The sequence below is a fragment of the Barbus barbus genome, assembly GCF_936440315.1.
Source record: "Barbus barbus genome assembly, chromosome: 42".
Taxonomy (NCBI): domain Eukaryota; kingdom Metazoa; phylum Chordata; class Actinopteri; order Cypriniformes; family Cyprinidae; genus Barbus; species Barbus barbus.
Window position 1 is genome coordinate 11,797,231 of NC_136720.1, and position 25,487 is coordinate 11,822,717.

Below are 25,487 nucleotides of genomic sequence, written 5' to 3' on the forward strand. Positions count from 1 at the left end.
AAAATCACAAAGCCCGTCATCGCAAACAGCTATGAATTCCTTTTTAAGCAATGTGCAATTTATCAGGAGAGAAACTGGGCTGAATACAATTAATATATTTGCTTTCTCCATTTCAGTTTCCCTACCTCCCTCATCTCTCTTTCTCTCACACACATTTTGTCTAGGTTTAACATGCAGTGATAAATTCTTCACAATAAGACCAGAAACAGATTGTAAGAACACATTTTTAGGGTACAGTACAGCATTGTTCAAAGATTTTTTTGTGATGTAGGCCTATCTGTTGAAACCCGCACAGGTTATTTTGCTTGAACATTTAATTTCTCAAAATCAGGCCAAGAACTACGAGATAGATGCAATGACATTAAAAAAGGATTTTGCCTCTGAAATATGTTTTTATGATGGTTGAAACTTTATACGCTTCCCTAGAGCTTTGTGTATAAAGAGATGATGATATTGTGGTGGTGGTGTGGAATTAGATTGCCAATATCTTGCTTCAGCCAAACAATATTTCGAGAGGCTTTGAGGCAATAAGAGGAATGATTAGTAAAATTTGATTGTGGTTAAAGAAAAAGAAGAAAAACATGAACCTAAATATTTTGAATAGCCAAGCTTTGTGTTCCTGGAACATATGTGTCTGAAAGTGTTTTGTATTGACAGTTGGATAGATATCAGCCTTTAGTGAGAGTTTGAGAATGAAAACCATAACCTGTAGGCCGTCTCAGTGATGGAACTTGTTTCTTTGAAGCAAACACAACCGTAAGGTTCAGCTCTGTTTGAGTTCTAGCTCCTGGATTTATTGTTTTTTGATTTATTTTTTTTTTGCCTGGTTTAGCTTTGGTACCTCAGAAAGGGGCGTATGAATAGAGTAAGTCATACCATTCAAAGGCCAACAGAAACTATTGGGAGGCTGTTGCGTGTGGGTTTGTGTTTGTGTATCTGTATATAGGTCTGTCTGTTTGTCAATTTAAACCAAGAGGTTATTCTCATTTTTATGCCTCTGTTTTATTTTTCAGGACACTCCGAGATCCAGAAGTCATAAGAGGTGAGTCTGACTGAATCTAATATCTGTCAGAGGGTAAATTGTGTCTTTTCTGCACTGCGCAGAGTGAGATTGAAGGGATTAAACCGTTTTAGCCATTGACCGCAACTCTAGACCTCTTCTGGTGGCTTCTGTCAGATGTAAAAAGTATTCTCCTGGTTTGAAAATTTCCCTTAGCAAAACTGCTGAAAAAGAAGCGTCTTGTCAGAAGAAAGGGATTTAAAGCCTGTGAAACGACAGCATGGCTTAACTGGACTCATTTTCAGAGCCACTGCAAGAATGCCAGTTGCTTTCATTCTGTCAGTTGGCAGCAAAGTCAAGCCTGAATTTGTTTCCACTTGAATGATACAAGTGGACTGTTTGTATCAAGCTGAGCAGACGAAATTAAGAGAAAAGTTCTAGGAAGTCTAAACTTAAAACTCACTCCAAAACCAAACACTGAGTGACTTTGCCAAAGAAATATCCAGCATGACCCTGTGTCACCTCTCACGGAAACACTTCCTGGCCCAACAATGGCTATTTTTCTTAAACATTTCCAAATGTCACATTCAATTTTTCTATACAGGTTGCAGCAGTTGAGATTCACGCACCAATTGCTTTTTTGAACTGATTCTTAAAATGCACAAGTAATTCATTCAACTGTAAGGGAGAAATTTTAAAGTAGATCTGTGATGTAAATGGAGGTATTATCAGTATTCAAAGGGATAGTTCAACCAAAAATTTAAATTCTGTCATTACTTACCTTCATGTCGTTCATGCCGTATGACCTTCGTTTATTTTCAGAACACAAATTGAAGGGATACTCCACCCCAAAATGAAAATTGTGTCAATATTCACTTACCCCCATGTCGTTCCAAACCTGTAAAAGCTTCGTTTGTCCTTGGAACACAATTTAAGGTATTTTGGATGAAAACCGGGAGGCTTAAGAATACTTTTTGTACGCAAAGAAAAAATTTAAATAACGGCATTTATTCAACAATTCGTCTCCTCTGTCTCTCCGTGTCAGCATAGCGGCATTTTGAAAAGCATACGATGGACGCAAAGTGCGTATGCTATTCTCTATCATCAGTAACGCATGGATACGCTGTTTACGTTCAAATCAGTGTAAATAAACATACAATACGTATCACAATGCATCAGAACAAAAGAAGTGCTAGCCATAATCATTAAAGTAATGACGTTCTGTTGCAGATAGTTAATGTTTCGGAGACAAGTAAAATATGTCTACTATGGTTATTTGAGTCCTAACCAAAAGTTTATTCTTGAGGAATGAACACAAAATGAATTAAATCTGCGGCCAGCTAGCACGGCCAACATATTTAGAGTTGACTTCCGGCCCTCTCTCTCTCTCATACACACAAAGCCCCCTGCCGGGTTTCCAGGAGCAGATCATTACCTCTGCCTCCTCCCGTTTCCTCTCCACAGGGGACTAATGCAACAGAGTGGCTTGTTACATTCCCAGGACATGAACATTCAGATTGGACATCTGCTCCGTTCTCCGAGTCTATCAGATTCAGACTACACTATACTGATAGAGCCATGGCGAAATGCATCACACACCTCATCTGGATGCATTACTGGACCTTTTCCTTTAGGGTTTCCTTTATTATTATTATTTCTACTTTTTCTGTCGTTTTCAGTGTTGAATAACAATAGATGTGTAACGTCTTTGAAACATATCAGGGCCAAATGCATTTTTTTGAAACTACAATTTCACATTTTCTGAAGAAAATTACTCGTCATCACTATGCTAGATTGTTGCCAGAACATTGCTAGGTGGTTTCTTTGTCACCAAGAAGAAGAAGAAAAAAAAAGGCCACCCGAAAAGTCACTAGGCATGGCTCAGGTCCATAATTATAATGTACTAGGAAAGTTCAATCACTTCAAAGAAAGCACACAATTTGAGATGCTGTTCATGTCCAATTTGCAGGTTTTTAGGGTTTTTTTTAGATCTCTAATCCTAAGAATGAGCAATAATAATATTAATAATAACGCTGGTCTTAGCTAAATAGTTTGGGTCCATGAGCATTAGGCCGGTCGGATGCACATTCTGTACGTTTGACCTGAATCTCCTCATTAGATGAAGCACTTCACCGTACCTCCTCATTAGCTGGAGGATTAGACCGGCCGTCTGTCAAAAGAGAGACACTCTGGGAATAACCACGGAGAACATTTGAGCTGGCAAATGGTTTTTCAGCGCCCGAGCTCCCTTCAGCCCGTCTGTGGTTAGAAAGTGTAAAAACCTTTAGAAGAGAGAGGCGATTGAAGCTAGTTTCAGCCAGAGCAGGATATTTCTGTGGTGCCAGGGTCGCGTTTGTCACTTTCACAGCTGATTTCACAGCAATTTCAAGAACATTTCTGAATGATGTTTTTTGGTAGCTGTGAAATGTAAATGTTTGAAATGTAAAATGACGAGTTGTTTTGACTAGAGCTGTGTCCTATTTTAACTTGAGAGTGGCCACAAACGCACGCTGCAGGTCTGATCGCATGCTTCAAAACAGCACTTGGCTTCTTTTTTGTCTTTCCAATTGAATGAATATATATATATATATAGGACATAATGTTGGACAGATATGGTTTTAACCATCTAGATTTGAGGTGAGGCAGTGTAACATTACACACATATGAAGACTAGCTTTCTATATTCAGTTTTTTAAACAGAATTTTACATATTTCATTTAAGGCAGATCATTTCCGCACCATCAACGTCACCAATTAGAAGCACAAAAGTTCAGGTTTACAGCTTATTCTCAGTCCTTCATGGATTGGGCGCCCCATTCTCACACCATCGTTTAAGTCAACGCATCTAACTTTTGATACATGAAATCTTTAACATTACATACAATTTCAGGGAGCGTGGAAATGCAGGGAGTTCATAAATCTGCAAATCCTCATGCAGGTGAAAAAAAAAAAAAAGACCACACACACGAGCCTTTCTCTGATTCGTTGCCAGTTCTTTTCTTCCCGCTTTTGTGGAATGTACAGACAGGCCTAGCTCAGAACAACACTCTGAAGTGAAAAGAAGGCCCAATAATTTGATTCCCGGGAAAGGGTTATCAGCCGAATGAGTGAAATATTACGAACGAATCCTCTTCAAGTCTTACACATATGTAATTACTGAAATGAAGATGGTTAAAATAAGTTCCACATGAATATTCCCAGAGCGTCTGGTCTACGCTAAGAGTGAGAAAGATGGGGAGAGAGTGAAACAAATGGAAAAAGACATATTCTTCCCCAACCCCATTCCCCCCTTTTTTTTGACTAGCTGCACAGCGGTGTCCCAAGGCACAGTCCTGTAAGAAGCAGGTCTGTTCTCCTCGCTAATGAAAGCGCATTGCTCTAATGCCTTCTACTGTGTTATAAAAAGGCTTTTCATACTCTGATAATTTACTACTCAAGTTTTCTTATTTCCGTTCCTACGAAATAAATGACGCACTTTCCAAGCCATTATGTTGGAAAAAGGTTGAGGTCTCGTTTGAAGGGAGAAAAATATGTGAAAAGATGTTTTAGCGAGGCATCTTTTGTAACCAGAACACAGTGAAAAAGCCTGCACCTGCTTTTATTATTTTTATTTATGCTTTTAAGGAGACGTCTCCATTAGAGGTGCGGCATTGCCAGCTGTGAGTCACAAACTAGGCACACTGTTCGAAAATGTTTTTCACCATTAATATGCATGACAACTTTTAGTTTGTTGTGTGCTGTATTTGATGTTCAAAGGGAAGGTAATATGTAGGCCTATTCATTTAGATGCTCCAGCTAAAATATATATAAGTTGTTTGCAGTTAGAAATTAATTATAATTTTTTTGTGTGTGCACAGCGACGAAGACGGAAACAGACATCGCCATCGACACGGAAGGGAAGGCAGCGGAGCTGCACCCACAGCCCTGGAGAGAAGGATAGAGGAGCTAGAAAGGGTATGTTTCTATGCATTTACCATCAACATAGAGCAGCCTGTCCTACCTACAGCTTTTCACACAGCTCCTGTCCCAAACAACACATTTGACCTGAACTTTTTGATCTCGTAGATTTTCCTCGTATCCATCGAGTCCAATTTTTGCCTCAATCTGTAGACATACTCAATCGGCATTGCCTTTGGCACGAGGCAGAAATGTCAACATTTCATCCTGTTTCCGATGGCTTTCTGCTATCTTTAGGTTGACACCAAATGACCGGTGCCGTTTCCGACTGTCGCAATCCTGACCTTTCTCTGGAAGACATCTCCGTCCGCAGCGCTTTTGCGAAACGCCATGAGACCAAACCCCATGCCTCATACTCTCAAATGTCAGCATACTTTCAAACCCGGAACCCACACAGATTCATTGTCATATACTGATATTAAATTTCATTTCAGCATGGGGTCCATATCCAAACCCAGTAAGCCTAGAGTTTTTTTAGCACCTTATCTTGCAGTGGTTTCATAAGGTTTCACTTATATCTCTCAGCGTGATTCAGACAGCATTGTAATAACCTTCAACTTAATTGGCTTAAGATTTTCCACGCAACAAATTTGCATGCAGCAAACGCTTTAACAGCGAGATGAATATTTCTTAAACTTGAAGATCAGCCAAACAGTGATCTTAAAGGCACATGATGCATTAAGACATGATCGTGATTGTAACGTCTGTAGCGATGGTCAATCGAGGTGCTGCTTTATAGCCCTGAATTATAGTCATAAATATGAATTTGTCTCTGAGCATGTAGGAACATATGTTCACATGCTCCTACGTGTAGGTGTGATGGATGATAAACATTTGTAAGAGGGAGAATTGAGCCATTTACCTCCTAAGCGAAAGGAAAAGCCGTAGGGAACACGGACAGCAGTCTTTTATGTTCTGTTTTGAATAAAACAAACACCACATCCTAACCACGCTCGATGTGCCAAGTTTGAAATAAACTATTTTTCTGTCCATACCAAAAATGAGGTTGCTACTTGATAATGTATGTTGAATGCTATGATGTAGAACAAAGAAATTTAGAGCAAAGAAATGTCACTATCATGCACAGCGCTGCAAAAACATAACCAAGCAGCTTACAAGGTGCTGTCTTTTGTGCATTTCTAGAGCGTTAATGTGAACTAAGGTGCAAAATCATTTGGAAAAGACCATGATATTGACAATCACCCATATTTCCATATCAGTGTCTATCAAGTATTCAGAAACCTGTCACGCATGGCAGTAATCTGATTAGTCACTCCTAACAGTGCTTATTTGCATACAGAAGTACGAAAGTAGGCAAAGCAGCACACAATGTACTACTGTAATTGCGTTTAAGGCTTTGGATCTGACGGAATTGCACTTTCACAGGAACTGGCCGTGGAGAGACAGGAGAACAGTCGCCTGTTGAAAGCCCACCAGGACAAGGACGAGCTGATCGTTAAGCTGAAGGAGGAGATCGACCTACTAAACCGGGTGAGAAGCAGACAGCCGTCTCGTTGCCCCCAAACGAGTGACTTTACAAGCGCAGGTGTCCAGAAGCATTATCTGTCATACATAATTTCATTTCCCCTTCGGTAACTACTTTCATTTGCGTACGGAGGCGGAAATGTCAATATAACTGCTATAAAAGTGTTGATTAATTTGAAGTTACAATTTATAGGCAGCTCGTACACGCTCTTGGGCTTACCTCAAATCAGGGTTTCGATACGTTTTCCATTTCCAAATTTCATATTCCAGAATTGTCTGTAGATTTAGCAGTGAATATTTAACATGGTTTTAATATAGGCAGTCAGTACACTTGCATGATGTTTTTATGAATTAATTGAAACTACAGTCAGGATATATATATATATATATATTTGGACACTGACACAATTTTCATAATTTTGGCTCTGTATGCCACCAGAACAGATTGAGAAATAAAACAATCAAGATGAAATTGAAGGGCAGACTTTAAGCTTTAATACAACATAAAATGCTTAGGAATGACAACAATTTTTAAACAGTCGAAAATTAATTGAATGAATGAACCACAATCAAACAATCCCGGGACAAATCACGGGACACATTATCCGTGTATTTTCCGGACTTTCTGTGTGAAAGAGGCTTATGTTTTGGGTCATCATCCATTTGTACTATGACTATCTAACTAACTTGAATGTGTTTTGGTCAGCAGGTAAAATAATCAAAATTGTGCCTGTCCAAATACATATGGACCTGACTGTATATGACCTTTACAAGATTATCAGTTAAGGAGTAGTTGTTAAAATACTGTTAAGTGAACCCAGTAAACCTAGTAAAAGTAGGCCTTTATAGCAGCAGATTGGCACAGAAGGTAAAAACGTAACATTGTGTAAAATGTTGTTGTTTTTTGGTCTTGAATTAGCAGACACTGCTTTAAATGAAGTGAGTTGGTGATGACAAATGTTTTGGCTAAAGCAATAAAATAAAGGCTAAAAAATGACGTGGCTCTTGCACGTTCTCAAAGTTTGACCTGGGGTGCTTTAGTACTCGTATTTCAGCAGTATTGGCATGTTTGTCACACAGAGCATCCCATTAAGCAGAGTCGTAATTAAAAGCATCTGAGTCGGACATAAGCACACTGTTATATTTACACTTGTTTACACAGGCTAGAGGATGAGTAATGTCCATTAGCTCTCACGCTATTTACTAAAGCATCTCGCAGACCGCGGTTACTTCGAGTTTGCAGGTGTTTTGCTTTCTGGAAAGCTTTTTTGCCCCCTTTTTTTGGCCTTCCCCAAACAGCCATGTCTCACGTAGGCTGCAACTAAACAGAAACGATTATCAAACAACCACGTCACTATCTCGCAGCAATTAGCTCCATATTGTAAAGGCGCTCAGCAGCTTAGTGGAAGATTCCAATCATCCTCTGCTTTAGGGTAACACATGCTTTCAGGCCTCAGTGCATTTCCAGCAGGTAAGTGTTTATGGTGAGGTGACTGCCACTCAGTTGGGCCCGATTGGAAGTTTGATCAACATTATTGAGACACTGTATCCTTTAGGTGTAGATCCAAAGGGACTTACTCACCTTGTTTTATGTGTTTGTGTTATTGTGAACCAGAGCTAGAAACTATGAGTGTTTGAAGCTGCAGGCCAATCATTGTGGAGCATGAAAGAGGCCGAACTCTTTGAACATGCACTTGGCCCATGCAGGGTACGAAGGATAGACTAAGCACATAGTGCTTATGAGCTTTAAAAGTTGATGCGGTGGTTGATGCAGTCCAACTGTAGAAGCTTGCTTGTAAGCAAAGATGTTTTTTTTTCAGCATTGTTTGTTGCATGTAGTCGTGGAGCTGTACTAGTAACTTGTTCACACTTTGACTGTCTGGTGTCAGTGACAGTGTCTTTATGAAGCTGACAGCATCACACTGGGAAAGCATTGTCTGTAATTAGTCCGTTAAGGTGCTGTTATTGACATGGGGTGAGTGTGAAATGATAGGATGTTGTCAGCACTTGTAGTTGAAATGTATGGTTGTACTGTAGACGATCCATTCGGTAGTTATTACATGTAGGTTCACACTGGTAGTATGTGTAATTAATGTGTTTTTGTTGTATGTAAAATGAAATGTGAGATGACGGCATGTTAATGTAGACAGTTGTAAAGTTGTTTGAAGGCAAAGTAGCGAGTTCCTTTTAAAGCAGCTGAAGTGAAGTAAATGTTGCTTTGCCTTGTCAGATTAATAGCGAGTCCTCATGGAAGAAAGTAGTAGCACAATTATTTGGTTTTGGAACAGTCTTTATTGGTTTACAATGTGTACGTTGAAGTTTTGTGGTGTGTGGTCAGTTCCAACAAGTATAGCTGCGAAGTGTCTGTGTGCTGTTTTAGTACAGGAGGTTACTATTTAAGTAGTGATGGAGTTTATAGTGTAGAGTTGTTTTTTTAATTACTGTAGTGTAGCTTGGTAGTAATGCTTTGATTTTTTGTACTTATATGCCATCTGTAGGCATTAGACATGATGTAGTGTACCTTTTAGCGTATGTTCATGTAAAGGTGTTCCAAGCATGCCTTTTGGAGTGGCTGTGTTATAAATGAGGTATATGGTAGCTGTTGGCATGTGTAAATTGAAGCATCCTGATGCTTGTGCCCTAGACGTGTAGGGTTGATGGGAATGTGTGCTGTTTACGTAGTGTTTATTGTACTAGCTTAATTGAGCATTCCTAACCCTAGTTGTGTTGTGCCTGTTGGATGCGTATGTTATCTGACACAACCTACTGGCTGGTTTCTGTGTAGTAATGAGCTGATGAGCAGAATCAAGTGTGTTTAATTGGGGAGCTAGGCGAAGGTTTATCCAGAGCAAGTCACTAAGTGAAGAAGAGCAATAGCAGCAAAAGATGTCATGAGGACACAATCTCCATGAGTATACATACAATGTGAAATGTTGAGCGTAGTCCTGGTGGAAGTTTGTAAAGCTAGCAGATGTGGAAGCCTAGCAAAGCAAGCAGCAAGAGTAGAGGTGATGTAGGGTGGCGTGTCCTGTGCTCGTTGGAGTCGCGCAGGTCTTTACACGACCAGGGATGACCACGATGACTGCCGCTCCAGGCAAACAGCCACACCGACAACCATGACCTCACCTCCCACTCACCTGATTCCAATCATCAGTTCGTTACTGCACGGACCTATCCGCTGGGGCCCTCACACACTGCCACTATGGTACTGCTTTCATATGTACCCTATATGTACGTACGTATATGTGTGTGCGTACGTAAGTGTATGTGCGTGTGTATGTATATACATATACGTATGTACGTGTGTGCGCGTGTGCGTACGTGTACATATATATATGTACGTATTAGTGTTGTCACGATACTGGAATTTCTAACTTCGATACGATACCATTTTCGATACCACGGAGAAAAAAACTGCCACAATATTAAGGGGGTAATTTTTTTAATTTAAAGATAAATGTAACAAGTCGAGAACATGCGGTATATTTTACATGAACAAAAAAATGTCTTGAGGTACTGCATTTGTTGATTTATTTATTAATCTTGTATTAATCTTAGTTAAATGTTAATTGAAACTGACGTTTACTAATACATGTACTAATTAAAATCCAAAGTTCTATTTGTTGATATTCTCGTTTGCTTCATAACCAAAATATTTCCAGATATAGGGCCCTATGAAATCCGTTTTATTTTTCCCCAAATTCCGTTAAATATTTTTCCATTTTAATTTTTCTGGATTCCGTTTGAATTTTTCTGGACTTTTTTTTTTTTAATGGTCAAATTAAATGCTATTAATCTAAAAGCATGTCTAATTCATTAAAATCATGAAAATTATACAATTTAACATTTAATTTATTAAAAGTGTAACAAAAATGGCACGTTTAGGGCCGTATGAAATGTTTTTTTTTCTCACCTTATGTTTTATTGTTACCAAATTCTGTTTTAGCATGTCTATTATTTGAATGCATACAAACAATTTTTATTTATTCTTACAGTAGCCTTATGAAATGTGTTTTCCCCTCAGAAATTCTGTGTTGTGTATTTAAATTTTACTGGATATCAGATGAAGGCATAAAACAATTTTAATTAATTTATATTTGAATTCATGAAAATTAAACATTTACATTTTTGGCAAATGAAGGGGATTTACTATTAAAATCAAAATATTTTGTGATTATTTCTTTAAAAAAATTAACAGTAGTAGTATTATGTACATTCTACTAAATAATAGTAATATAGTTAAACCGAACTTTTATTTTGACAGGTTGCCGTGAATACTTCTAAAGTTCTGTGTGTGTATGATATGACGCTAGTTTTACTAAAATTAAATGGTAAAATGCTCATAAAGTGCCTTTCAGATCAGTTCTGGAGATATTGTTGATGTATTTATGTCCTCATTGAGACGGCAGACGCTGAAATCACCGCGAGCGCCACATTAGTAAACACAACCGCACGTGCAGCACATTCACACAGAGACGCGCAGAACATGCAGGATTCATATTTAAATCCACTTTTGCAGCTTAATATTTACAGATACTAGTCCGTATCGCGATTTGATTTAAGTGTAATGACCTACTTTTGATTAATTCATCCAAACTTTGACAAATTCCGTGACATTCCGCGTTAAACTGTAAATTCCGTTTTTATGACTGGATTCCGTGCGCGTTCTCTGCATCACGGAGATCATAGATCCCTACAGATAGCGCTCCTGCTGTGTTCTTTAACAACCAGCTATTCATCTTTCTATTCGCTTCACTTTTGCTATTTAACCAGAGCGAAGGAGACGAGTGCGGTCACGTGTGGTGCTTGTCCACGCGCCTTTGGAGAGAAGTGAAAGTGACAGCTCGGCTAGTATCGGTGTATCGATACTTTGGGAAATTAATATTGGTACCGTCCAGATATTTATCGAAATATCGATATTTTTGACAACACTAGTACGTATGTGTGTGTGTATGTACGTGTGTATGTGCGTGCGTACCTATGTGTGTGTGCGCGCGTACGTGTGTGTATGTACGTGTGTGTGTGTGTGCACGTGTGTATATATATATATATATATATATATATATATATATATATATATGTGTACGTATGTGTGTGTGTGTGTGTATGTACGTACGTATATGTGTGTGCACGTGCGTGTGTGTACGTGTGTGTGTGCGCGTACGTACGTGTATATGTACGCATGTATGTGTGTACGTGTGTATGTGCGTGCGTGCGTATGTGTGTACGTACATGTACATACGTGTGTGTATATATATATATGTACGTATGTGTGTGTGCGTGTGTATATATATATATATATATATATATATATATATACACGCAGATTTGAATTTAGCAGTTGATGTTTTTCTTTTCATGTGTATGTATATGTGTGTGTACATATATATACATACACATATACATATATACACATACACATACACACATATATATATATACATATACATACATACATACATACACACACACACACACACACACACACATACAGTGCTTGAACTCGCTGGACCGAAGTGAAAATGTTCTTTGATAATGTAAACGTTCTTTCCTCTCTTTGTACAATGAAAGTGTTATAGGATAATTAGTGCTTGCAATGTTTTTATTAAATGCAAAGTCAGTCGTATTAAGAGTAGGGGTGGGCGATATGGGAAAAATATCATATCACGATTTTTTATAGAAATATCACGATTCACGATTTTTATCACGATTCTTTGTTAGTTTTACTATTTTGGTTTTACAAGTTGTCTGAGCATTACAGCCAAACTAGAAAGACAAAGATGCATGGCAGATATTTAGGCCAAAGAGGGCGAAGATAAAAAATCTTTGTCATTATTTTATTTTTCTTATTAAAAAATAAGAACAAAGATACACATTACAAATACACATAATATACAAATAAAACAAACAGTGCTTTATTTCCAGGTACAATAGGTGTATTTAGCAGAGCATTCAATGAAATTGAATGAACAAATATAAAAATAAAACACTAGATAGACTGATTCCTAAAGCAACTGTATTAAAGTTTTTCAGTCAAGAATAGTGAGTGATTTTTCTCTGTGTTTTGTTGTTTTGTTAACGTTAAATGAATAGTTCCCCCACAAATTAATATTCTGTCATCTGTCTGTCAATTCTGTCATAATGTTGTATTTTTATATCATCATTTACTCAAAAGTTGTTTTAAACCGGAATGAGTTTCTTTCTTCTGCTGAACATTTATAAATGCTATTTTGAAGAAGGTGGAAAACCAAACAGTTGCTGGTCCTCAGTGACTTCCATAGGATTTTTCTTTCCTACTATCAAAGTCAATGTGGACCAGCAACTGTTTGGTTTTCCACTGAGTAAATAATGACAGAAATTAAATTTTAGGGTGAACTATCCCTTTAATGACAGTCGACAGCACGTTTAGTGTCCTGTCCCTTTAAGAGCTGCACGCATCTAATAAACAGGCACGCATCCGTTTCTCTCTTAACTATTTACTTTCATTTTAGAGATAACCAACTCAGTCTGTATGTAAACCTTGTGTGTTTTGACAGTATTAGCGCAAAATATAAGTTAGTTGAGTAATCAGGCGCTCGCGCTGTTAGACAGGCGTTTTAGTGCGCGTGCTTCAGGTGTATGCGCTCAGAACAAGCGCACGTCAGACCAGCGCGCGAATGAAACATTTAACCAGCAAGGCTTGTATGCAAATAATGTACTTTTGCGAACGCGAATAAGTGCAGTGTCCTGTCAGAGTAACTCTACTGCTGTATGTGGTGTTGTACAGTATATAGAGACGGAGACCAGAACTGTATTTGACAATGTGCGCGGTAGCGCGATACTACGATATTTCTTCAAAAGCAGATCGTGGAGACATTTTTATCGTCCACAATCAAAAATCGTCATATCGCACACCCCTAATTAAGAGTATTTTATGGTATGACAGTGTTGTCAAAAATATTGATATTTCGATAAATATCGATACTGAAATATCTGAACGGTACCAATATTAATTTCCCGAAGTACCGATACTAGCCGAGCTGTCACTTTCACTTCTCTCCAAAGGCGCGTGGACAAGCACCACACGTGACCGCACTCGTCTCCTTCGCTCTGGTTAAATAGCAAAAGTGAAGTGAATAGAAAGATGACTGTTCTGGTTGTTAAAGAACACAGCAGGAGCGATATCTGTAGGGATCTATGATCTCCGCGATGCAGAGAACACGCACGGAATCCAGTCATAAAAACGGAATTTACAGTTTAACGCGGAATGTCACGGAATTTGTCAAAGTTTGGATGAATTAATGAAAAGTAGGTCATTACACTTAAATCAATCGCGATATGGACTAGTATCTGTAAATATTAAGCTGCAAAAGTGGATTTAAATATGAATCCTGCATGTTCTGCGCGTCTCTGTGTGAATGTGCTGCACGTGCGGTTGTGTTTACTAATGTGGCGCTCGCGGTGATTTCAGCGTCTGCCGTCTCAATAAGGACATAAATACATCAACAATATCTCCAGAACTGATCTGAAAGGCACTTTGAGCATTTTACCATTTAATTTGAGTAAAACTAGCGTCATATCATACACACACAGAACTTTAAAAGTATTCACGGCAACCCGTCAAAATAAAAGTTCAGTTTAACTTAGCCTATTAAAGACCGTGTGCCAGAAATAGGCTATATTACTATTATTTAGTAGAATGTACATAATACTACTACTGTTAATTTTTTTTTTTACGAAATAATCACAAAATATTTTTATTTTAATAGTAAATCCCCTTCATTTGCCAAAAATGTTTAATTTTCATTCATTCAAATATAAATTAATTAAAATTGTTTTATGCCTTCATCTGATATCCAGTAAAATTTAAATACACAACACAGAATTTCTGAGGGGAAAACACATTTCATAAGGCTACTGTAAGAATAAATAAAAATTGTTTGTATGCATTCAAATAATAGACATGCTAAAACAGAATTTGGTAACAATAAAACATAAGGTGAGAAAAAAATAAAACATTTCATACGGCCCTAAACGTGCCATTTTTGTTACACTTTTAATAAATTAAATGTTAAATTGTATAATTTTTATGAATTAGACATGCTTTTAGATTAATAGCATTTAATTTGACCAGAAAAATTAAAATGGAAAAAATGGAATGTAGAAAAAAATAAAACGGAATTTGGGGAAAAATAAAACGGATTTCATAGGGCCCTATATCTGGAAATATTTTGGTTATGAAGCAAATGAGAATATCAACAAATAGAACTGGATTTTAATTAGTACACGTTAGTTTCAATTAACATTTAACTAAGATTAATACAAGATTAATAAATCAACAAATGCAGTACCTCAAGACATTTTTTTGTTCATGTAAAATATACCGCATGTTCTCGACTTGTTACATTTATCTTTAAATTAAAAACATTACCCCCTTAATATTGTGGCAGTTTTTTTCTCCGTGGTATCGAAAATGGTATCGTATCGAAGTTAGAAATTCCAGTACCGTGACAACACTAGTATGACACCCATATCTGGTACTTGTAAGTAAAAACACGGGCCTTTATGCGTAGTTGATAGATTACAGTATTAGGCTACTTTGCCCATCGCTCATAATAGATCAACTAACAATCTATAAAGGTGCAAAATGCATTTGAGAATCGAAATATTTCATGATATATTTTGGAGATATATTGAATAATAAAAAAAAAAATAAAAAAAAAAATATATATATATATATATATATATATATATATATATATATATATATATAAAACCCCTGCTGAAAAAAAACTAAACAAGTAATGGTTTTACTGGAAACTGTAATGGACCCTGTTGGTCTCTAATTGGTTGCTTGTTAAAACCAATAAATCCTAATGGAATTTGTCCCAAAACACACTACAGAAAACCATTTTGTAATGGTATTTGTAGTGGAAACCATTAACATTTTGTGATGGTTGAAACATTTTAGTTGAAATTGTTATAGATTGCAGTGATACATGACATGGTGAAAAATGACTGAATCAGCCCCCCCCCCCCCCCCCCGTTACTGTAGTCTAGAACCGCCCCTGATTATTACTGTTTACTACACACACATTTCCCACATTGCAAAACTTGACTGAATTAGTAGTCCAGCCAGGCCAGTGTCACACTCTCCGTCACAGTCTGCATTAGAACGCAGCTTTACCTTTAGGCTTTCTGCTGGGAATACACCCGGTAGGTAGTTCTGACCCTTTTATGTCAGGCCTGTTATCTTTGTCTGCGATTCCAGTCTGTGCTCTCGCTTCCTTCCAACACAAACACAGCTTCAGAGGCCCGCGCCAACAAATACAGTCAGACTCCCACGGACCCCTCAAACCTTTTCCTCGTGTGGCTTGTTTTTATGTTTCCTCCCTGTAATATACTAAATACACACACACTAACAGGACACAATACAAAGATCAAGAAATAAATACACCAAGCTTCCAGGGACAGATATGAGGAGGTCACACTTAAGGCCTCCTCATATACTTCAAACAAAGTTAGTTTTTGTTCTTCGTTTGGGTGCAAAAAGTTCGAAAAGACTGAGCGACGGTATACTGTTTTCGAACATTCCAACACCCCGCGCTGCTGGAGATTAATATAAACATGTCGCGACGCTCGCGCGAATTCCCTAAACACAACAACGATGCTGTATCTAGGTCTTTTATTAAACTGGATAAATTATTACATGTTTTTATATTTTGTTGTCATAATTTGATTAAAAACAAAGGTTTATTATTGTATGTTACGGCATTTCATTTACTGTATATCTTTTAAATTTGATTATTGAAAGAACAACAACAGCAGCAGCATGGTGTAACATTTATTTGAAACATGTATTTGGTACTTGCATCTGATGTTTCTCTACGTCGCTTTTTGCATAACTCCGGGTCGTCGACACCAAGCTTCGTTGCGATTTCTTTCTAGGAATTAAATGCTTTCTCTGAATCTTTAAAGTGTCCCTGTGAGCGATCGTTCAGGTGCGGATAAATGTGTGGCAGCTCAGCTATTCGACAGTGTATTTATGTTGCTAGTGACTTGGAGATGTTGTTCTCCTGCCTGACCTTTGTTGAATGAGAAACGAACTGGGGAAAAAGAATTGCGCATCAAAGGAGGTGGAGTTCCAGAACACACCCACCGATTGCATAATCGCCACGGACCAATGGTAGCTCAAAGGTGTTTAGGAGCCAAAACGAACTCCCCAGAAAGTTCGCTTTGGTGAGCTGTATCGAACTGCCCAAACGAACTCAAAACGAACTTCGTTTCGGCCTGATTTAAGTTCTAAATGATGTCATATCAGTTCGTTCTTCGATTTCGTTTGAAGGGCCTTTAAACTGAAACCAACATGATTCTCTTGACAGTTCAAAACACTACAAAACTCCCAAAGAATACAAGATATATTCTTTCCTAATGCTACATGTGTGTCCCAAACAGGCACCTGCCTCACAAAGTCCAGCACTTTGTGAGAAATAAATACACCAAGCTTCACCAAGTGCTTAATTACTATACAGTTAACAAACCACAAATGACGCTTCATCTTTTACATCTTCCGTTACCCACTGCACACACTGTACCACCTACACTTGGAGAGATCAGCTCCGCTACACAAAACCCCACAGCAGAACCACTCCAACCGCACACGTACATAGACTGGAGTACGAATACAGTACATAAAATATACTACAAACGTACATTCTAAAAAAGCCTGTGTTAAATACAACCCCAGTGTTCCATCAAATATGGACAAACTTAGCAGGTTGTTTTCACCCAGCGGTTGGATTCAATGTTTAACCTGACCTTCTGGCTTCCCTAATTTCACTCAACTATCGTTTCAAAATTACTTCATGGCTGGCTTAAAACAAACCCACAATAGGTTTTAAACTACAATAATTACTAGACGCATCATCAATAATCTGAAGGTCAACATTTATTATTAAGCTATAAGCAACACAAAATGTGCATTAATTCAATATTACTTCTTCCAACCTATTTTGGGAGCATTTTAAGCTCAAAATATATCAGTTTTAGAATCAGTAAAAATCCTAGCTACACAAAACTACCCAGAAGGCTGAGTTAAACATTTAACCCAATCGCTGGGTTTGTCCATATTTCACCCAGCGCTGGGTTCTTTTTAACACAGCATTTCTTGGTTTACTGGACAATATACCTGCAAAATTAAAAAAAAAGTTATGCAATGACAAAAACATCACAAACGCATTAAACAGTGCAGGTAGCTTATCTGTCAGCAGCACATGTATCTGTAAGAGTGTCTGACGGGGTGAGGTGCTTTAAACTATGTGTTATCAAGTGTTGGGGCTATCACGATAGTAATGCAAATAATGGCATCGGATTACTTTTTTTTCCAAGTAACTACTTTTACATTTACAATAAATTATCGGAGTTACTTTTTCAAGTAACGCAAGCAACTTTGTTTTCCCTTTTATTCAGTGACCGCTCTCCTGTCCCCATGTTCAGCCAAATCAGGAGCAAGTGTAGAGGCACTTCCTTCAGCCTGAGGCTTATTCATTTCACTTTTGGTGTGAAAGGGCCCTCACAGTTGCCAAAAATGCTAATGCAGAACCGTCAGTCATTGGTCGTGGGTGGGGCCTGAGCAGCATGACATCAGTGCGACTTAGTCTGAAATGTCAGTCTTGATTTTCTAAGTTTTTTGGGGATTAAAAAAAAAGGAGGAGGAGGAGGAGGGGGGGGGGGGCATTTTTATTATTGTACAGTGGTTGTATCCACACACTGCTAAGACAGTAACATGCAAACAGTATGTAAAAGTACATTTTGCATCTGATGTCCCCTTTAAAAATAAGCAGGTGACATAAACAACATAATGCATTACTTTCCATAAACAGTAAGTAATGCCATTCACCTTTTTCTGAAGTAATGCAATATGATTACTTTTAAAAAATATCTTACCCCAACACTGGTAATAGCTTGATCTTAAAGCTCTTAATATAAGCATGTCTCATGTTAGGACGAATTGGATTACGTGCTTTCCCTGCAGCAGCTTGCTCTGTGCTTGCCGCTATATTCCAGATGAGCTCGTATAAAAACTACTGTATATCAATACAAAAGGTATTGTTAAGAAAAAACTTGACATACCACCCAGCCATAATGCATCTAATCTTTTCTGTTGTTAGCTGAAAATGCTACTGTATAAACACAACCTTAGTACAAAGAATGCTGCCATGCATTTAGACCCGCTCTGCTACTGCTGTATGCTATCTGCAAATGCAGCCTTTTTCTAGCTGTTACACAGCCTACCGTTGACTTGCCCGATGAACTCTGTTTTAGACTGCAGCGTCATGAAATCTTCACTGCTTGACCTCAACAATCTCAACCATGTCTCTGCCAGAGTAGCATTAACAGCACGCCACAACACAAAAAATACTTCAACTGCTGTCTTTATGCAACATTCAGGGCTCAACATTAAGGATTTTTTCTACTGTGGTTAAAATTTTTACTTGCCCTGCCAACATTTTCACTGGCCCTGCCACAAAAAATAAAATAGTTGCTGTTGTTTTTGATATATGTTAGCTTTTATTCCAATTAATAAGCTTATATGACACCAATATTTTAGATACCAATTAAATTTTTACAATTCTTGATTTCAATTTTGATACCACAGCAAAAACCACTAGCTATAAATAAATATATTCAAACATAGTTCAAACATTATTAAAAGACAAGTGAACCGCCAGTAAATAAGAACACATGAACAAATGACAAGTAATAGCACAATTAAATATAGGCCTATAGCACAAAGATAGAAATTAAATGATGCTTTGTGTTTTTAGATGTTCAGGTACAGAAATTTAAAAATCACATAAAATAACATTTGCATATTCTTCACTCTGCACCTTTATTTTTCATAGCCATTTGAGATTAGAGGCAACCACTGCATTTTAATCATGAATCGATCAAAACTATATATATATATATATATATATATATGCACACTGTGTTCTGTGTGAACAGTGCATGCACAGACATCCGCGAGCCACCTGAATGGGTAAATACATACAAAAGTAGCCTATGTCAAAATACCCATCTTGCCAAGTAGATTTATCAATGATTATATTTCATTTATACAGTGGAGTAGATATGCACCGATCAACCGGACATTTTTTATTTTACTTCAGACCATCTTCTGTTCCGTGCTTGCACAAACTGCACTGCAATCATTTTCCAAAATGCCATTTGTGTGGAACCATTAAGCTATTATTATAATTAGTCTGTATATGGCCGTTAACAGAGGCCAGAGAATTTGAAGACGGGTGTTTTAAGAAAAGTTTACATTTCTTTTCATCTTGCCTCCATATAACGCATTCAAATTAGTGTTAATACATGCAGCGCTGCTGTGTTTAATTAGTTTGTCTGCAAGTTTAGTGTACAAAGCTCTTTTCTCGTAAAAACTGCACTGGAATTCTATTATAATATATATATTTCTTTCCTTTCCTGGAAAATCAAGCGCTACTTTTCATAGTTGTATGCATAGCCTCCATTTAAACAACTTAACCTTTGTTTTGGAGCTTGTTTCAACATGCTGCGAGTAATCCCGCCGACTGTCCGTCATCGTTAGTGACGGAGGAAACTGTAAATGAAACTTGTCACTTTACTGCCAGAGCTTTTGATGAGTCCACAGCTTGTTTGCCGCTAATTGAACCTGCTAACGCTTCATTTGTTATTATTAATCCTGCTCTGGCAAACAGGAGACCTGACAGAGATGCTATGTTTTAACTTTCAACGATAGCAAAGCACACAATGCCGACAAATAAGTACACTTTTAAAAGTGTACGCTAAAGAGGTAAAAGCTAAACAGATGCTTTTACCCTCAATGCTCTATCTTGCTCAATTTACAGTACACCACGTATTTTATAAGCACATTGACTTGCGCAACTAGCACTGGCATCCTAACACCACCTCCAAAACCAAACAATACTAAAGAACATAGTATAGGAATAGGAGAATCTTCAAATTTAGCTATTTCAACACATATGGGTCATTCATTATCAACTGAACCAGACACCCCTGGCTCAAATTGGGATTTTGTTCATATTTTTTTCATCAGGTGAAAGAAATATCTAAATCTTCATTTAGGTATTTCTCTCACCGGAGATAAAAAATATTAACAAAATCCCAATTTGAGCCAGGGACATGTGGTTCAGGTAGAAAGGTATAAAAGAAAATCAATGTATATGAGTAATCCACTATTTCGTTGAGGGGGGTCAAAATGACTTTTTGACACAGAGATTGCTTCGTCAGTTAGTAAAAAAAAAAAAAAAAGTGACAAAGTAAGAATTGCAAGACGTTAAGTTGAAATTGCGAGAAAAAAAAAAAAACGTCAGAATTGTGATATAAGCCGCAAATTATTTTTTTTTATTCAGTGGCAGAAACGGCCTTCCATAACTCTAGGGACTTTGCGGTTTAAGTTAAGTTTGGGCCACAAAATGGCAGTAGCAATTATGTTGTTGTCATTGAAACTGTGTATAGACCTACCAATCTCTGTGTAAAAATAACATAATACTGCAGTCTTTCTGAAGTCATTTTGACCCCTTCTACAGAATAGTGGATTACTCAATAAATATACATCAATGACATTTAATATTTTGGCTTTCATCACTGTACTTTCTTTGAAAATAAAAACTTTAAAAATACTACAGATGTGTGTACAGATCTTGTGCTACAGATATTATATTATTAGCTTTGCTATGCTCTAACGTCAACCTCTATTGGAATCAGTTGATAATCACGCTGTCTGTACATTTGACTTTTCTTTCAGGATCTGGATGATATTGAAGATGAGAACGAGCAGCTCAAGCAGGAAAATAAGACCTTGCTCAAAGTGGTTGGCCAACTCACCAGGTAGAACCCAGCGACCCAAGGATGACTAAAATGGAGTCTGTGTCTCACTGTGGCAGCCGGAGGGATTTGCTGAACGACGCCACCGCCGCTCGCCTCTGTCCTTTACGTATTCTGCTCTGGTCTTACGTGTCTGTCCGTCTTGTCGTTTCTCTCTGGAAGAGGATGCGTGCGCGCCTTGGGTAGGCTTTGAGAACCCGGACCCCTGGATGTCAAAACGAGCCGCCTGACGCGGTGTTACTCGAGGCCTCCCGCTTTTACTGAGGTTGTCAAAAGGAACTCGCCTTCTATTTAATGTAAATGTGTGTACATAGGCTGCGCTGACTGTTCTTTTAAGGCTTACGCAGGACAACGAAAAGAGGAAATGCCTTTGAATGTATGTGGTGTGGCACCAAATTTTTTTCTTTTTATTTTCTAGCTCAGTTTTTTTTACATTCAAATCTCAAATTGTTCGAATTGCACTTTTAGGATATTTCAGCTTCCTCTATCAGTTAAAAGTGGCCACAATTGCCTTTACATTTAAAGTCTGTCTCTTTAACACACATCATTACCCATGAGTCCAAAAAGTGCCTGTTGGACAGGAGCCCACGTCTAAACTTGTGGCCTCATTTTAATCTGGGTAACTGATCATCCCTGGCAGTTGGCAGTACTAGGACTAGTGTTGTCAAAAATATCGATATTTCGATAAATATCGATACTGAAATATCTGAACGGTACCAATATTAATTTCCCGAAGTATCGATACACCGATACCCGAGCTGTCACTTTCACTTCTCTCCTAAGGCGCGTGGACAAGCACCACACGTGACCGCACTAGTCTCCTTCGCTCTGGTTAAATAGCAAAAGTGAAGTGAATAGAAAGATGACTGCTCTGGTTGTTAAAAAACACAGCAGGAGCGCTATCTGTAGGGATTTATGATCTCCGCGATGCAGAGAACGCGCACGGAATCCAGTCATAAAAACGGAATTTACAGTTTAACGCGGAATGTCACGGAATTTGTCAAAGTTTGGATGAATTAATCAAAAGTAGGTCATTACACTTAAATCAAATCGCGATATGGACTAGTATCTGTAAATATTAAGCAGCAAAAGTGGATTTAAATATGAATCCTGCATGTTCTGCTCTGTGTGAATGTGCCGCACGTGCGGTTGTGTTTACTAATGTGGCGCTCGCGCTGATTTCAGCGTCTGTCGTCTCAATGAGGACATAAATACATCAACAATATCTCCAGAACTGATCTGAAAGGCACTTTATGAGCATTTTACCATTTAATTTGAGTAAAACTAGCGTCATATCATACACACACAGAACTTTAGAAGTATTCACGGCAACCCGTCAAAATAAAAGTTCGCTTTAACAGCCTATTAAAGACCGTGTGCCAGAAATAGGCTATATTACTATTATTTAGTAGAATGTACATAATACTACTACTTACTACTACTGTTAATTTTTTTAAAAGAAATAATCACAAAATATTTTAATTTTAATAGTAAATCCCCTTCATTTGCCAAAAATGTAAATGTTTAATTTTCATTAATTCAAATATAAATTAATTAAAATTGTTTTATGCCTTCATCTGATATCCAGTAAAATTTAAATACACAACACAGAATTTCTGAGGGGAAAACACATTTCATAAGGCTACTGTAAGAATAAATAAAAATAGTTTGTATGCATTCAAATAATAGACATGCTAAAACACAGAATTTGGTAACAATAAAACATAAGGTGAGAAAAAAATTAAACATTTCATACGGCCCTAAACGTGTCATTTTTGTTACACTTTTAATAAATTAAATTGTATAATTTTCATGATTTTAATGAATTAGACATGCTTTTAGATTAATAGCATTTAATTTGACCATTAAAAAAAAAAAAGAGTCCAGAAAAATTCAAACGGAATTCAGAAAAATTAAAATGGAAAAAATTGAATGTCGAAAAAAATTAAACGGAATTTGGGGAAAAATAAAAGGGATTTCATAGGGCCCTATATCTGGAAATATTTTGGTTATGAAGCAAATGAGAATATCAACAAATAGAACTTTGGATTTTAATTAGTACATGTATTAGTAAACGTCAGTTTCAAATAACATTTAACTAAGTTTAATACAAGATTAATAAATAAATCATCAAATGCAGTACCTCAAGACATTTTTTTGTTCATGTAAAATATACCGCATGTTCTCGACTTGTTACATTTATCTTTAAATTAAAAAAATTACCCCCTTAATATTGTGGCAGTTTTTTTCTCCATGGTATCGAAAATGGTATCGAGTATCGATATTTTTCAAGGTATCGTATCGAAGTTAGAAATTCCAGTATCGTGACAACACTAACTAGGACCGGTTCTGTGTTTCGGCCTCCGAGAGCGTAGCGCAATGAACGTGTCTCTGGCTTGGAGCTTGCAAATTCTGTAATGAATATTATCTGTTATTGTCTGATTTCTACATTTTACACGCTGTACAAATGTTTACAAGTTGTTTAAACTCTTGGTATCAATAGATGTAGCTATTCATCGTGTACGGTTTGTATAGCCTAGGCCACTGCTGTGCGTTTTCAAAATAACCAAATCAATTGGAGACGTTAAGCCCGTTCACATGGTCTCTCGTAGCCGATAAAGACCGCGATATGACATTTATTACTTTACGTTAAATTGCTTTTGTAAGATCACCACTTTAGGGGTTCATATCTACATCGATGCTAATCTACAATGCTAATGAAATGTATTCTGTAAAGTCATTTGAGGGGGTATCCTTTCTTTTTTTTTAGTGTATAGGGGTGGGAGATATCTGTATCCCACCGCTTTACATAATGCATGTACAGAAGATTGAATAAGTCAATAAATTCAATAAAAATCTTTCATGCCATTTGCTTTTCTTCAGCAACTTTTTCCATTACTGTAATGAGGAAAAACTGTTAAAATCAGTAAAGAAAATGTATGTTTTTATTTATAATTACATGTATTACTTACAAAATGTATGTTTTCTCACTGTTATAAGCTAGGGGGCGCTTTTATGCATCTCCTGAATGAGTCTAGAAAGTGCTAATCAAAAACACAGACAAGGAAGACGCAGAAACATGCAATCTATGAAAAATAATGTGATCATCAACACTAGCCACATATAAATGAAAACTGCCTAATGTTACAGAGTGAAATGTCAGTCCAGAAAGTGGTAAAGGCCTGTGCAAGCTTTGGGAGTAGAAGCCATCTACTGCACCTTTGCTTTGATTATATTACTGAATATGATCCAGATGTAGTATTAGATAAAAATGCCATTTTCTCAGCTTTTTGCTCAAAATGTTTTTTTTTTTTTTATGAAACCTAACTACATTCAAGTGTTAAAGTAAACTAAAAGAACAATATTTGAAGCTAAAATATTTTTTTTCTTTTTTTTGAAAGTAGAGGGTCTGATCTTTATTTTGATATATTGCATGATCAGATAATCATACAACAAAATATTCTAGGGGCCATGAAATTTTCATGAAAATCAGCAAAAACGCTGGCGGTGGCTGGCAACAAGCGCTGGCGAGGAAAGAGTTAAACATTAAATGTTATTATTATTATTAAAATACTGAAATAATGGCCTATTCAAAGATTGTTGTTGTTTTTTTAATCATCCATCCCTATTTAGACTTTATTTTTATTTAGAAATTAGGAAGTTAATTCTGTCATCATCTACTTCACCACATTGTACAGACAAAAAAATTTATAAAAATAATAATAATGATAAATTGAATGAAAAGAATCAAATTTATAATCCAAATTATCTTTTATGTCCCACAGAAGTAGGTCTTAGTCATAAATGTAAGTCATAACTGGAACAACATGAGGGACAGTAAATTAGGACAGTTTTCCTTTTTGGGTGGACTGTCCCTTCAACTTACATGAAATATGACCACAATCTGAGGCACAAGATTGTATATTGGTTGGTTTGTTTACCTACTTTATGCAAAATACAATTTTTCTTGGGGGTGAACTTTGATCCTGGCATCTGCTTTACATGCTTTACAGCATTCTTTTACAGCTTTCACCCAGTGTTTCCCGCTGTGTGATTTAAGTCCTCTGTGAATAGAACGGGCCCCAGATTGCCACAGCAGGAAATCGTGAGGCGTTCATAAAACCAATCAGAGGCTAGCGGACAGAAGGCTTTGCTATCTAGAGGATGCAGGGAC

The 25,487-nt window shown here is 37.2% G+C and overlaps 1 protein-coding gene across 2 annotated transcripts in view; it reads left to right on the forward strand.

Annotated features, from left to right (window-relative positions):
- Positions 1 to 24,180, forward strand: part of LOC306861119 (PRKC apoptosis WT1 regulator protein-like) — a 68,759-nt gene extending 44,579 nt beyond the window's left edge. For both annotated transcript variants that reach the window (XM_079403209.1, XM_079403210.1), the window contains exons 4-7: positions 1,014 to 1,042; positions 4,858 to 4,954; positions 6,344 to 6,448; positions 21,234 to 24,180. In XM_079403209.1, coding sequence (XP_079259335.1) covers positions 1,014 to 1,042; positions 4,858 to 4,954; positions 6,344 to 6,448; positions 21,234 to 21,320 — 318 coding nt within the window. In that variant the 3' untranslated portion in view covers positions 21,321 to 24,180. The remainder of the gene's footprint in view (positions 1 to 1,013; positions 1,043 to 4,857; positions 4,955 to 6,343; positions 6,449 to 21,233) is intronic.
- Positions 24,181 to 25,487: the final 1,307 nt, after the last annotated feature.